The sequence below is a fragment of the Lampris incognitus genome, chromosome 1 (assembly GCF_029633865.1).
Source record: "Lampris incognitus isolate fLamInc1 chromosome 1, fLamInc1.hap2, whole genome shotgun sequence".
NCBI lineage: Eukaryota > Metazoa > Chordata > Actinopteri > Lampriformes > Lampridae > Lampris > Lampris incognitus.
The window spans coordinates 11,092,672-11,106,762 of NC_079211.1; the positions used below are offsets into that span (position 1 = coordinate 11,092,672).

The following is a 14,091-nucleotide window of genomic DNA, read 5'->3' on the forward strand; positions in this document are numbered from 1 at the left end:
TTTTCTACACTACTTTATTGTAATCTGCTGTGTTTTTATTTGCTTCTACTCTGCCATACTCCATTCTTGTCCACTTTATATTTTACTGTTCTCCGCTCTTATATATTCCTTACTCTGTTGTATTCTGTACTGATAATACTGTGTCCCTTCCCAGATTTCCAGAAGTACTGGTGTACGGTGGACAAATCTCTCTTATTTTATGAGTCTGACCACTGCCCCGAGCCGTGCATGCAGATCGGCGTTAAAGACATCTTGTGTCTTGGGGTCAGCAGGCCGGACACCAGCAACAGCAACAACGGATTTATTGACAGGTGGGAGAGCCGATCACTTCGTCGCGTGTCTTTCTCCATAGGGAAAATGCCTTAAATACTTCAAATTTCAAACCTGGACCATCAGAATATTTAAAATACCAATAAAATTAAATGGTTCAGCACAGACCTACAAAGGTGACAGATGACAGTGTGACCTAGTTGTGTTAACCTTGTCTGCCACCGAGGTTATATTACATATTTCCTATCAGTAAGAATCAGAAGTGGATTAGATAACTCTTGGGGTATGTGGAAGTTTCTGGCAGGAATTTTATCTTCCTGTCATTGTCAGTTTTCCTCCATGTTTAAGGCGTAGCTGGTTAGATCCTGCTGTGTGCGAACGGTGCTTGTCAGACCACACTTTTCACAATAGTTTCCCTTTCATTTCATGAAGTTTAATACCGCGGTCAAACAGAAATCCGTCGGTATGTTGCACGATGTAATATAAAACGCAACATTCCTCCAGTTACCTGGTCATTTCTCTCAGTTTCCTTGTAAGTGAAACAGAAATCTTAAAACAAGAGTTTGGACTTGGCCTCGCTTGTGCTAGAAGGTAAACTAAGGCATTTTTGTTCCCATGTTTGTTCCCTTGTCGTACATTGCTGTGTCCCAGGATAAGGAAAATGTACTTCTTGGGGTTTCTCAAGTAGAGATAGTCAGTTATTAGAGTTATTTTTTTAGAGTTTTTGAAAAATAAGTAGAAATACCAAACGATACCAACCCCACTCCTCCTCCTCAATCAAACTTGGTGATTTGATCTTGGCTGTTGTAATTACATTTCAGTCTCTACAAGATGGCCTCTCCAGACATTTTTGTCATGATGTTTCGTTTTTGGTGGGTGGTTATTTCCTTTTCTCCCGTTCCTAGATTTCGCTACACATTTGAGCTGTACTTGACATCAGACAAACTTTACCAGTTCGGTCTGGAGACCCCTGAAGCCCTGCACAGCTGGACCAAGGCCATAGGAAAGGTAGAACCCAACTCTTAACTAATTTACTTTTATGTTTCCATCCATGTCATCAAGTCATCTTTTACCTCATTTGTTGGAAAGGTATGATATACTGTATATATATAGATATATATATATATATAGATATAGATATATATATACCCAAGAGGTCTTGCATGTTAATACAAGAAGCAGCCCTGAACTATCATTGTATTGATCACAATGTACATTAGTCCCTAGCTTCCCTTTACAACATAAATAGGGATGAAGTGCACCATAAAACAGCAATAAAAACAACAAACAGAGTTGAAATGCTGGCTTCTGTAAGTACAAATACCATTCTTTGTCACAATGGGCAATTTGATTATCAGTCTTAATGTATTAACCGTACAAGGTAGACTTACCGTGGGCTTGTTAATCGATGGTATATGCTCATATAGAAGCCTGTGATGGCTTGGCAGCCTATCCAGGGTGTCTTCCCACCTGCCACCCAATGATTGCTGGGATAGGCTCCAGCATCCCCGTGACCCTGAGAGCAGGATAAGCGGTTCGGTTAATGGATAGATGGAAATATGTTATATTACAGCTTCATTTCAAAGAAATTGTGTTTTATTCCTGAATTCCTGGTGAAGTACTACACTACCCACAATCCTAAAGTGAGTTCCTTCAATTGGAGACGTTGCTGTTTCCATGGTGATGTAAACTACTCCCAAGTTGCGTGGTTGGAGGCCAGAACATAGCAAAGTAACGTCAGCTCCATCGGCTAGCAACTGGCTCTGCCATGTTTTCTCTACCAGACGTCATGTATTCTTTTTAGAGACGAGGAGAAGACAAAATACTACAATATTGTAATTTGTAAAACACTAATATCATATGTACAATATACAAGAAAGCATTAAAGAGAAAATGTATGCTATTGCAAAAAGTTGGCTGAGACCAGCTGAAGCTGAGGGAGAAAGGGATTCGATGACATTTTCCCGCTTAGAATTAATTACTATGAAGCCAAGATTCATTTTATATAGGGATTTTCTGAAATGTGTATAGAGAAAATAAATGGGACATTTACCAGGCTGCTGAAATAGTGGGTGGTCACATTTCAGCTCTATACCGTTCTCACTTTGTTACATCACATAGCATATATATTGTGACTCTGTTATAATATATACTACACGGTGTGGAGAGGGTGAAGCTGGCTGACATAACCCTGACTTATTTGGGAGAATACCACTGATTTTAATTAGTCTAAATCCTGATTCAAAGATACATCCTAGGATGCACTGGGACACACAATCAGTGATGTTTCCTGAGGTCCTTGGGTGTTTCGGGTCTTTCAACATCATACACCCTCGCTCAGGCAACCCAGTCAAGGTTGGTCAGGCCCTGGCTTGTGTCCCAGCAGCATTGGCCCGAAGATCCTCTCTGCAGCCTCCACGGTAGACTTGATGGCATTCCTTTTTACAACCCCAGTGATGCCAAGTAGAGTGTAGACTTGCACAGTGAGCGGCCAGCATAGCCTCTACACCCCACTTCAATGGGCTCATAATGAGCCTTCCAGCCTCTCCTCTGGCACTGATCCACCAGCTCCTGGTACTTGGACCGTTTCTGCTCATTTGCCTCTCCCATCCGGTCCTCCCAGGGAACTGTCAGCTCTATAAGGAGCACCCGCTTTGAAGAGGCAGATGATAGCACTACGTCTGGCAGCTCCCAGTCTGACACAGAGTTGAGAAGACTGGCTGCTGATCTGGGCTGTGACTGAGGCTGCTCACCAGCCCTGACAAAGGCAATGTTCCTTTGTCTGTGGGCTTGCTTGTTATTGGACACGGCTTTGGAGATGGCCTCTGTGACTGTCTTCAGCACCTGGTCAAGTTGCCAGCAGTATCAGCCCTCCCCCAGGGCTGATGGGCAGCTACTGAGGATGGGCTCAAGTGAACCTTTACCAGGGCATAGAGGACATGATGGAGAATCAAGCTTGCCCCAGAGACAGAGATTTGCTGGGCTAGGTAGAACATCATACACGGCTTGTACCATGAACTTGATCTGCTGTGGTTCTGCCTGTCAGATATCTGCCCGGGATCTTCCTCTCCTGCACACCCTCCCACCTTGTCCATAATTGTGTTCTAATATTATTTACCCACATTTCCCAGGCTGCCACACCACTGAGCTGCCACTGTCTGCTGACCAGAGAGTTTGAGCGGGTGGGGGTGCTCCGGTACAAGGCCATGCTGGACCCGCAACAGTGGAAGGAAGCCTACTTCGTCCTGCAGAAATCCAATCTGTTCATCTGCCCCGGGAGTGACGGAGCGGCTGAGGACATCATCAACCTCAACCGCCTGCAGGAGCTCAGTGAGTGTTGAAGGCTGGGGTTTACTTTTGAATAGAGTTTAATCAACTTTCCTCCCCAGGATGTAAAACAGGAATTATCTAACTTTCCTAACTGTTCTTTAGGATAGGGCTTGTGAAACTTCTCAGGTCAGCAATACCAAAACCTGGGGTAATGCTGGGTGATATGAAAAATGATAATTGAAAATCACAATTAAGTACTGCGACAATCACAGGGGAGCTTTACACTATATATGTGTGTGTGTGTGTGTGTATGTATGTATATATGTGTATGTATGTATATACACTCACCGGCCACTTTATTAGGCACTCCTGTCCAACTGCTCGTTAACGCAAATTTCTAATCAGCCAATCACATGGCAGCAACTCAATGCATTTAGGCATGTAGACATGGTCAAGACGATCTGCTGCAGTTCAAACCGAGCATCAGAATGGGGAAGAAAGGTGATTTAAGTGACTTTGAACGTGGCATGGTTGTTGGTGCCAGACGAGCTGGTCTGAGTATTTCAGAAGCTGCTGATCTACTGGGATTTTCACGCACAACCATCTCTAGGGTTTACAGAGAATGGTCCGAAAAAGAGAAAATATCCAGTGAGCGGCAGTTCTGTGGGCGAAAATGCCTTGTTGATGCCAGAGGTCAGAGGAGAATGGCCAGACTGGTTCGAGCTGATAGAAAGGCAACAGTAACTCAAATAACCACTCATTACAACCGAGGTATGCAGAAGAGCATCTCTGAACGCACAACACGTCGAACCTTGAGGCAGATGGGCTACAGCAGCAGAAGACCACAGCGGGTGCCACTCCTGTCAGCTAAGAACAGGAAACTGAGGCTACAATTCGCACAGGCTCACCAAAATTGGACAATAGAAGATTTGAAAAACGTTGCCTGGTCTGATGAGTCTCGATTTCTGCTGCGACATTTGGATGGTAGGGTCAGAATTTGGCATCAACAACATGAAAGCATGGATCCATCCTGCCTTGTATCAACGGTTCAGGCTGGTGGTGGTGGTGTAATGGTGTGGGGGATATTTTCTTGGCACACTTTGGGCCCCGTAGTACCAATTGAGCACCATGTCAACGCCACAGCCTACCTGAGTATTGTTGCTGACCATGTCCATCCCTTTATGACCACAGTGTTCCCATCTTCTGATGGCTACTTCCAGCAGGATAACGCTCCATGTCATAAAGCTCGAATCATCTCAGACTGGTTTCTTGAACATGACAATGAGTTCACTGTACTCAAATGGCCTCCGCAGTCACCAGCTCTCAATCCAATAGAGCACCTTTGGGATGTGGTGGACCGGGAGATTCGCATCATGGATGTGCAGCCGACAAATCTGCAGCAACTGCGTGATGCTATCATGTCAATATGGACCAAACTCTCTGAGGAATGTTTCCAGTACCTTGCTGAATCTATGCTACGAAGGATTACGGCAGTTCTGAAGGCAAAAGGGGGTCCAACCCGGTACTAGCAAGGTGTACCTAATAAAGTGGCCAGTGAGTGTATGTGTGTGTGTGTGTGTGTGTGTATGTGTGTGTGTGTGTGTGTGTGTGTGTGTGTGTGTGTGTGTGTGTGTGTGTACATAGCACAGTATCTGCTTAACATGCAAAAACACCATATTTGTTAGTCCAGCTGAGGTTCATCACATTGAATTCATCACATTGAACTGTTTGGAAATGTAAAGTATCATATCAATCCAAAGCTATCTTTTAAATAATGCTCCCTCAAACATTTCAGACCTATTTTGTTGGAAATTTTTGGTAATAGATTCTCATTATCATTACACTGGTCAGCAAGATTGTGTCTCACAATATGACATTAGCTGCAATCACGGTATTGTAAGATAGTGACAGATGTACTCTTAGACCCCCTCCTCAGATTGCAACTATTTCCAAATCCTCTGTGAATAGTACACATGCACAATCCCTTATAATGATCTTGTGGGCATCGCGAAGGAGCAGCGGCTCTACTCCGAGCTCCCTCCGGCTGTCTGAGCTCCTCACCCTATCTCTAAGGCTGAGCCCAGACACCCTACGGAGGAAGCCCATTTCAGCCGCTTGTATCCGCGATCTCACCCTTTCGGTCACTACCCAAAGTTCATGACCATAGGTGAGGGTTGGAACGAAGATTGACTGGTAAATTGAGAGCTTTGCCTCCCGGCTCAGCTCCCTCTTCACCACAACGATCCAGTACCATGTCCGCATTACTGCTGATGCTGCACCAATCGGCCTGTCAATCTCCCGCTCCATCCTACCCTCACTCGTGAACAAGACCCCGAGATACTTGAACTCTTTCACTTGAGGCAACAACTCATCCCCAACCCGGAGATATCAAATATATATCAATATATTTATTAATATTTATCATATCAATATCAAATATCAAATCTATCTGCTACGTTATTGACAGCTTCTAGTATTTTCGTAATAGTAGAAATGTCTTCGGGTGGTTCGTTCTCTTTCACTGGTTTAGTTTTTTTTTTTTCCTATTTTGTAGCTTCTCTGGAGTAGCTGGAAGTGCACTGCCTTTGTTCATGTCGAAGGCCTTGTCTTGTACTTGTTAAAGTGTAATCGTGATCCCATTTATCCATAAAAAGGACAAAAAAAATGCCCATCTCTTTTCTTTAAAAGCTTGTATACTTGTTTTTATGCAACAAATGAGACTTAACTTCAGTGGATACTGACTTTTGTGGGACCGATTGAAGAGCTCTGGAAAGTCTTGCTGCTCAGAGCGCCATCTTGCCAAATTTCTATTTAAACAGAGGTTAGCCCTCGACCAAGGTCACAGTTCTTTGCAATGGCAGCGGTTCGAATAAAAATGGCCGCCACTCTGACCGTCCTCCCAAGTTGATTTGAATGGGACTGCCCGTTCTACTCATTCTATTTCAGTGGTTTTTGCTAATAACATCTTGGGGTCGGTCAGCCCTTCTCATTGTTGTGTTGTTGTTACTGCTTATAACTAGCTGTGTAGTTTCACTTTATGGTGTCAGCCTGAAGCGCTAATGAAGCCAATAATAAGTCATCTGGAGGAAACTAAAGGTCAGTGTGAGTCTGTCTGGTCCGGTGATGAATAAGAACACCTCTGAATGAATTATGGCCCTTTGCTACGCCGTCAGCCGACCAAACAAATCGGTTTCCTGTACACGTACCGCCCTGCTCCGCACTTTCACAGACAGACATGACAAGGTCACTTTGCTGTCAATGGCCATATGTTGCCTTTTGCATTTTAGCCCAGTTGTGTTAAGCTCTTACACAACATGATTCTAAATGAATAACATAGTAATAAACTGATGTCACACATTGTTTTTGTAGCGAGTTACAAACAACTGGTGTTCTTTGGTAAACCATGTTCTGTTACCGTAATGGAGGTGGGAGTCTCATATTGAGGTGTCTGTGACCGTTGTATGTCTGTCTCTAAGGTACAGCGTCAGAGAACGACAACCATGAGAAGAAGGACATCCTGGTTTTGGTTGAAAAGGGAAGGTGAGAGGAGTCTTAGCGTCTTTAGTGTTAAAATCGCCCTACATTACAAGCTCACTCCAACAACAACAGCGCATGTTGATGAGTGGACCTACACGGGCCTTGTAGAGTATCATAATTTATTACAAAATCTGTTACAAAAATTTGTCCAAAAATGTGTCATCAGTGGTTTTGTGGACTCAAACCCGTTCAGATGGCCCAGTAATCGTCTGCTGTTTTCCCCCTCAGGACGCTCCATCTGCAGGGTATGGGTCGCACCGACTTCTCCCTGTGGTTCTCGGACATCCAGAGGGCAGCCGGAGGGAAAGGCAACACGCTGAGAGACCAGCAGCTCAGCAGGAATGATATCCCCATTATAGTGGACAGCTGCATCGCCTTCATCACGCAGTATGGTTAGTAGGGACGGCGCCATCGGGTCATTAGCAATATATTCAGATTAGCGGCAACAAAGGTATAAAACCTTCCAAGTTTGGCCGGCTACGTTGTCGCCATCACCCTTCAAATGGCCCTCAGATGTGTGTCATCATGGGCTTGTTCCCCATGAAATTATGATTATGAATTGTGATTTTTTTTTTGCCACCTTTTGCTAGCCTGATTTTTTTTTTTTCTGGATTTCATATCCTTTTTTCTCTCCAATTATACTCAGCCAATCACCCCACTCTTCCGAGCCATCCCGGTCGCTGCTCCACCCCCTCTGCCGATCCGGGGAGGGCTGCAGACTACCACATGCCTCCTCCGATACATGTGGAGTCGCCAGCCGCTTCTTTTCACCTGAGGTGAGGAGTTTCACCAGGGGATGTAGTGCGTGGCAGGATCACGCTATTCCCCCCAGTCCCCCCCTCCAAACAGGCACCCCGACTGACCAGAGGAGGCGCTAGTGCAGCGACCAGGACACATACCCACATCTGGCTTCCCACCCGCAGACCCAGCCAATTGTGTCTGTAGGGACGCCCGACCAAGCCGGAGGTAACACGGGGATTCGAACCGGCGATCCCCGTGTTGGTAGGCAACGGAATAGAGCGCCACGCTACCTGGATGCCCAGCGTTCGTTATTTTTAAGAATTAACCCTCGACTACATCCTAACATAGAGATAATCTAGACGGAGAGTTGAGGTCTTTGTCATCTTTGCTGAGCGATGTTCTGGGCGTGCTCTGTAGGTTTGGGCCACGAGGGGATTTACAGGAAGAATGGAGCCAAGTCCAGGATCAAGCTTCTGATGGAGGAGTTCCGCAAGGATGCACGCAACGTCAAGCTGCGGATCGGAGACAACTTCATCGAGGACGTGACCGATGTGCTGAAGCGGTTCTTCAGGGAGATAGACGACCCCATCTTCATGGGTGACCTACACCCGCTGTGGAGGGAGGCTGCTAGTGAGTCACACGTCACACCACCAATTCAGATTCATGCTAGAGAGGCTTAGCTTCGATAAATGTGATGCGAGTTGTGTTTAATGTATCATCAAGGTTTAATAACATTCAAGGGAGTTTACCAATGGGTTTTAATACTGTTTTTAAATCAATCCATAATTGACAAAGAAATTAATGTTTTTGTGGGCTATCATTTGTGAGGTTAGTTATTTTGCTGATGGTTTTGTGCAGGTGCAGTCAATACTGATGGGTAATGTAGTCAGTTGAAGCAATAAAATCCTCACTGTACTATATTGATGGAGAAAAATAAGTTTTCCTGCTCACAGAGCATTTCCAATAGTTCCTACATGTCCCAGAATGCATTGCACACAAGCTTCTGTGTTGTCATCCATACAATTATCTGTGCTAATGTTGTGGGATGTTATATCCAGTGTTGGAAACGTAGTTTAGCTGAGAGAGCAAGGATGTGATTTTTATTTTATTTTATTTTGAAAGGCATATTTAGAGCAGAGTAGATTACAAGTAGAGGAGACGAGAAACCAACTATTCTCTAGTTTTTCTATCTGCTAATTGCAATCACGATATTTCACTTGGCGGGTGGAAATCAGCTCTTTTTCACTGCTGCCGCCCGAAGAGAGCAACAGCAGGGGTTTTTCATGTGCTATCCCTGTTGCAGATTAACAGAGATAGGGTTGAAATTTAGCGAATTTTCCCTGTAACCCACTGTAATTCCATGGCAGTGTGCCCTTTCCCAACCCCACAAACCTTTTCAACCTCTGCAGGAAAAGTCGATCATGTCCAGTTTCTGGCCATCCAGTCATTGCATTGTCTATTTTCATATTTTAGCAAGTTTGCATCTGTCTGTGTCACTGCACTTCCTCTCTTGTTATTCCGACCATCCCAAACCACCTCCGTTTTCATCCCATACTTCTATCATCCTGTCCTCCACGTTCTCCTAAATGACGCCAATGTCGCCTCCACGTTTTCAAGTTTCAGCACAACCCTTTCTCATGTTTGGTTTCGACTCTCTCGTATCTTTAGAATTCCCCCAGAAGAAGCAGCGTCTAGACAGGTATAAGGAGATCATCCGCAGCCTGCCCAGAGTCAACAGAACCACACTGGCTGCCCTCATCAGCCATCTGTACCGGTCAGCACACAGTCCCAGAACCACGGGCCTTCCTTTTCTTCATCCATAATAACACATGATCCCATTTCATATAGGCCTGATCCTGTTCCTTTTACCTCCTTTGAAGAGGCAGCCCACTGTCTTTTAGATTGCTGTCTTTTGCTGGCTGACATCTTTGATGCTTCTCTCTGGTTGGTCCACCAGAGAGAAGTTCTGCCCCTCCTCTCTGGTGGGCCACTCAGTGCTGACTGAAGTACAACTTGTCGGTTCCTATAGAGGATCATATGCACAGCTTGAAGTTTAGTTTTGGGTTTGTTTTTTTTGTGCAGTTTTTTAAACTGCAAACGCTTTCAGAAGCAAAGATTTTCATGACTTGAGAGTGAGCTGACTAGTTATTGTTATTATTTTCATTATTATGTTATCATTTACCATAGTCAGAGATCGATGTAATGAAAGAGATGTTTGTTTATGTGGAAAAAAATTGTGATCATCACTTTAATACCTCAAGAAATAACACATGATGCCGGAATTCTGACAAAATCAATATCCTCGTTTCTTTGTTGCCTTCCTTCCCTCCCTCCTTCCTTTGTTTGCTCCTTCCTTCCTTCCTTCAGGGTCCAGAAATGTGCTGACCTGAACCAGATGTGCACCAAGAACCTGTCCCTGCTGTTCGCCCCCAGCCTCTTCCAGACGGACGGTAAAGGAGAACACGAGGTGAAAATAGTGGAGGATCTGATAGACAACTACCTGTATGTGTTTGATGTGAGTATGAAATAATCATGTCCATTAAACTATGATTTTGGCTGATTTAATTCTGTCCTTGGTGGAAGTGGTTTGCTTTGTCTGAACACAGAACTATTAGATGATAATACTAACTAAAAAGCCATAGAGAGACGGGGGGGTGTCCCCCATTGTAAAGGCAGCAGTTCACTGATGTAATATTATACCTGTGGCACAGTAAATTAAGTGTCTGTTGTGTTTGTCCTCATTTCAGATTGATGAGGAGCATCAGACACAGATTGATTTGGAAATCAGCCTCATCACAACGTGGAAGGACACTCAGGTACTCCGATGGGTTGCAATGAAAACCTGAATACACGTGGCTCTGATACTCATTCGTTACACATGATTAATATTACTGCTTTAGACCAATCAAACACAAATACAGTTAGATATAATCTAAATTATGGAGTAAAAATATCACAGATAAATCACAACAAGGAGAATATTTGTGTTTTCTCAGCTGTCCCAGGCTGGGGACCTCATCATTGAAGTCTACTTGGAAATGAAGATACCTGATTGCTGCATTACACTCAAAGTAAGTCTTCACACTCATCCTAGAAGAGTCGCCTTTGAGTTTTGCATCTCAGGTCCACCTGGTGGAGATTACCCACTGCTCAATACAACTCACAGGTCATCACACAGAACTGTTTTCTTCATGCCAAATAGTCAAAGTAGAAATGATCCTGTGTTATCAATAATTACCATTTTGATAACAGAAGGGTTTTAACATGCATGGTGTAAATACAAATATTGCCCCTTTTGATTTCATAAGGCAACCCAAGGACCAATTTAACCTTGATGGAAGCCTTAAATGTAAAGCTAGCATGATGTACTATACAGCTTCTGACACCTTGGAGTGCTATAGCTTTAAAACAGAGCCTGGTTGCACTAAACCTAAGGAAACATCTATCAGAGTTTATTATACAAGACATCTTATCAGAGGTTTGTGTGCCGGTGTAGCAAAAAGGTGAAGGAAGCTAAACTGCCTCTTCACACCTGTCCAGGTGTCTCCTACGATGTGTGCAGAGGAGCTGACCAACCAGGTGCTGTACATGCGCAACATCCCAGCAGGAGACAAAGATGTGTGGATGACATTTGAGGCCATTGAGGACGGACAGCTGGGTGAGTCTCACATCTGTATCACACTTCATCGGTACCCTATTTACACTGCTGTAAACTATACGCTTTGTAAAAACTATTTTTGCTGGTTCACCAGTGTCCTGCTGCAGGGCTTCTGGTCGGAACTTAAACCAGAGGTGTCCTCGCTCCAAACCATGTAATAATAATAATATTAATAATAACAATAATGTAATAGTAACCAGTTGTTTGTGTGTATTGTTTGGATGCACAAAATACTTAGAAATGCAACTTGTCAAAACGGAACATTTTCCAGGTCCAGTATATGTTCGCTGTGTCGCCTCTCTTCGGACACTAAGCATGGCGTCAGGGGAAGTGCCAGTTATAAACAAGGTTTTGCTAAAATAAACGACAGACAGCAGTGCTGGTGGGAATGTGGTGGCATGCCAGCGTTCATGTCTAAAACCAGCAAAGGTTGACATGTTGGTTTTCTTGAACAAAAATCTAGAAATGTAGAAATGTCAGGGAAGCAAGTATTAGGTAAGGCTTGTGATGTTTGGCATAATTTTAACTTTATTGTCGTTTATTTGCTAAAATAAACGACAGTAAAGACAGTATACGAGAGAGAAACAGAAAGTAAAAAACAGTTTGTCTTCATAGAGGAGCCTTTTGAAATAAAGCTCAAAATGCACTACGCTGAAAGTGAACAGTCCTGATTATTCAGTGCTCCAACCTAAATTTCCATCTTAATTTTGATTTGATGGGGTATCCGGGTGGCGTAGCCGTCTAGTCCGTTGCCTACCAACACGGGGATCACCGGCTTGGTCGGGCGTCCCTACAGACACAATTGGTTGTGTCTGCGGGTGGGAAGCCAGATGTGGGTATGTGTCCTGGTCGCTGCACTAGCGCCTCCTCTGGTCGGTCAGGGCGCCTGTTCGGGGGGGGGGGGGATCCTTCCACGCGCTACGTCGCCCTGGCAAAACTCCTCACTGTCAGGTGAAAAGAAGCAGCTGGCGACTCCACATGTATCGGAGGAGGCATGTGGTAGTCTGCAGCCCTCCCCGGCTCGGCAGAGGGGTTGGAGCAGAGATCGGGACGGCTCGGAAGAGTGGGGTCATTGGCCGAGTACAATTGCGGAGAAAAAGGGAGAAAATTCCAAAAAAAAAAAAAAATTTTTTTTTGATGTAAGGATTATATTTTCATTTCAAGACTCTTAACAGAGCTATTTCAAAACAACACCGCTAATACTGCATGTTTACCACATCAGTAGACTACACCTGCACCACCTGCATCTGCAATGCATCAGTGCAGCAGCGGGAGCGTTCCGTCAGTTGAAATGAACTTCCACAGAAGAAAAATCTCACACAGTAGGTTTGACGAAGGGTCCGGACACTCACTGACCTTCAAGTTAAAATCCACTCAGAACAAGCAACAAACACGCCACCAAATCAACCCTGCTAAATGGGGCAAATTGATGGAATTTGGGCGACAGATTTCCTTTTGACTGAACTGAGTGGCAAACTGGTGATGTGAATTTCAGCTGTGCAGAGTGGATGGAGCAGAATAAGCCCTTCAGCGTGAAGGTTGTCCACCCGTTTAATGTATTGTTGTCCCCCTGTTCTCTGTGCATGTTGTGTGGTATGTATAGTATGTGTATTTACTGTGTGTGAAGCTCTGTACAGACATCCTCTTGTGAGGACAGTAAAGTATCTATATCTATTCACTGATCCTTGAATCTTTAAATTTATTTAAAATTCAGAAAATGGGCGACATGGTGGCGCAGTGGTTAGCGTTGTCGCCTCACAGCAAGAAGGTGCTTGGTTCGAGCCCCAGGGTTGTCCCACCTTTGGGGGTCATCCCAGGTCGCCCTCTGTGTGGAGTTTGCATGTTTTCCCCATGTCTGTGTGGGTTTCCAATAAGTGCTCTGGTTTCCTCCCACAGTCTGAAGACATGTAGGTCAGCTGAATCAGCCATACTAACTTGTCCCTAGATGTGCATGTGTCAGCCCTGTGATGGCCTGGCAGCCTGTCCAGGGTGTCTCCTCGTCTGCCGCCCAATGGCTGCTGGGATAGGCTGCAGTGTCCCCGCAACCCTGAGTGGGATAAGCGGCTTTGATAATGGATGGATGGATAAAAATCAGAAAGTGCTGTGACTAAATGCAAAATACAATGGGAAAGCAGTGTAAAAGTGTTGTACCAGTGTTGTGCCTGTTGTGTAACTCTATATGTGTGTGTGTGTTTTTTTTTTTTTTTTACAGAGCGGCCGTTGCACCCCAAAGAGAAGGTTCTAGAGCAAGCATTACAGTGGTGCAAAATGGCCGACCCAAGCTCCGCCTATTTGGTGGTGAAGAAAGTGCCCAAAGGAGAGGGCATCAACATCCTTACATGTAAGTACACCTAAAAAAAAACTTATCGAGCCGGGAAAAGCTCATGCAAACACACACGCATGGACACACACACATAGACAAACACACACAAACATGCCGTGATGAGGAGTTTCCTCTCATGTAAGTCCTCTCTTCTTGTCTGCTCGGATTTTTATGGTTTTGGCCCATTTGCGGATATCAACAACATAAAGATGAATCCAAGGTGTCCAGGTGGCGTAGCGGTCTATTCCGCTGCCTATCAACACAGGGTTCGCCGGTTAGAATCCCCGTGTTA

At 44.6% G+C, this 14,091-nt stretch overlaps 1 protein-coding gene across 6 annotated transcripts in view; it reads left to right on the forward strand.

Moving 5' to 3' along the window:
* arap3 (ArfGAP with RhoGAP domain, ankyrin repeat and PH domain 3) overlaps positions 1-14,091 on the forward strand; it is a 71,579-nt gene that overhangs the window by 43,671 nt on the left and 13,817 nt on the right. For all 6 annotated transcript variants that reach the window (XM_056275364.1, XM_056275348.1, XM_056275380.1 and 3 more), the window contains 12 exons: positions 155-311; positions 1,176-1,278; positions 3,402-3,600; positions 7,017-7,080; positions 7,306-7,469; positions 8,236-8,448; positions 9,487-9,592; positions 10,186-10,333; positions 10,566-10,634; positions 10,815-10,889; positions 11,359-11,476; positions 13,689-13,817. In XM_056275364.1, the coding sequence (XP_056131339.1) occupies positions 155-311; positions 1,176-1,278; positions 3,402-3,600; positions 7,017-7,080; positions 7,306-7,469; positions 8,236-8,448; positions 9,487-9,592; positions 10,186-10,333; positions 10,566-10,634; positions 10,815-10,889; positions 11,359-11,476; positions 13,689-13,817 (1,545 nt within the window). The remainder of the gene's footprint in view (positions 1-154; positions 312-1,175; positions 1,279-3,401; positions 3,601-7,016; positions 7,081-7,305; positions 7,470-8,235; positions 8,449-9,486; positions 9,593-10,185; positions 10,334-10,565; positions 10,635-10,814; positions 10,890-11,358; positions 11,477-13,688; positions 13,818-14,091) is intronic.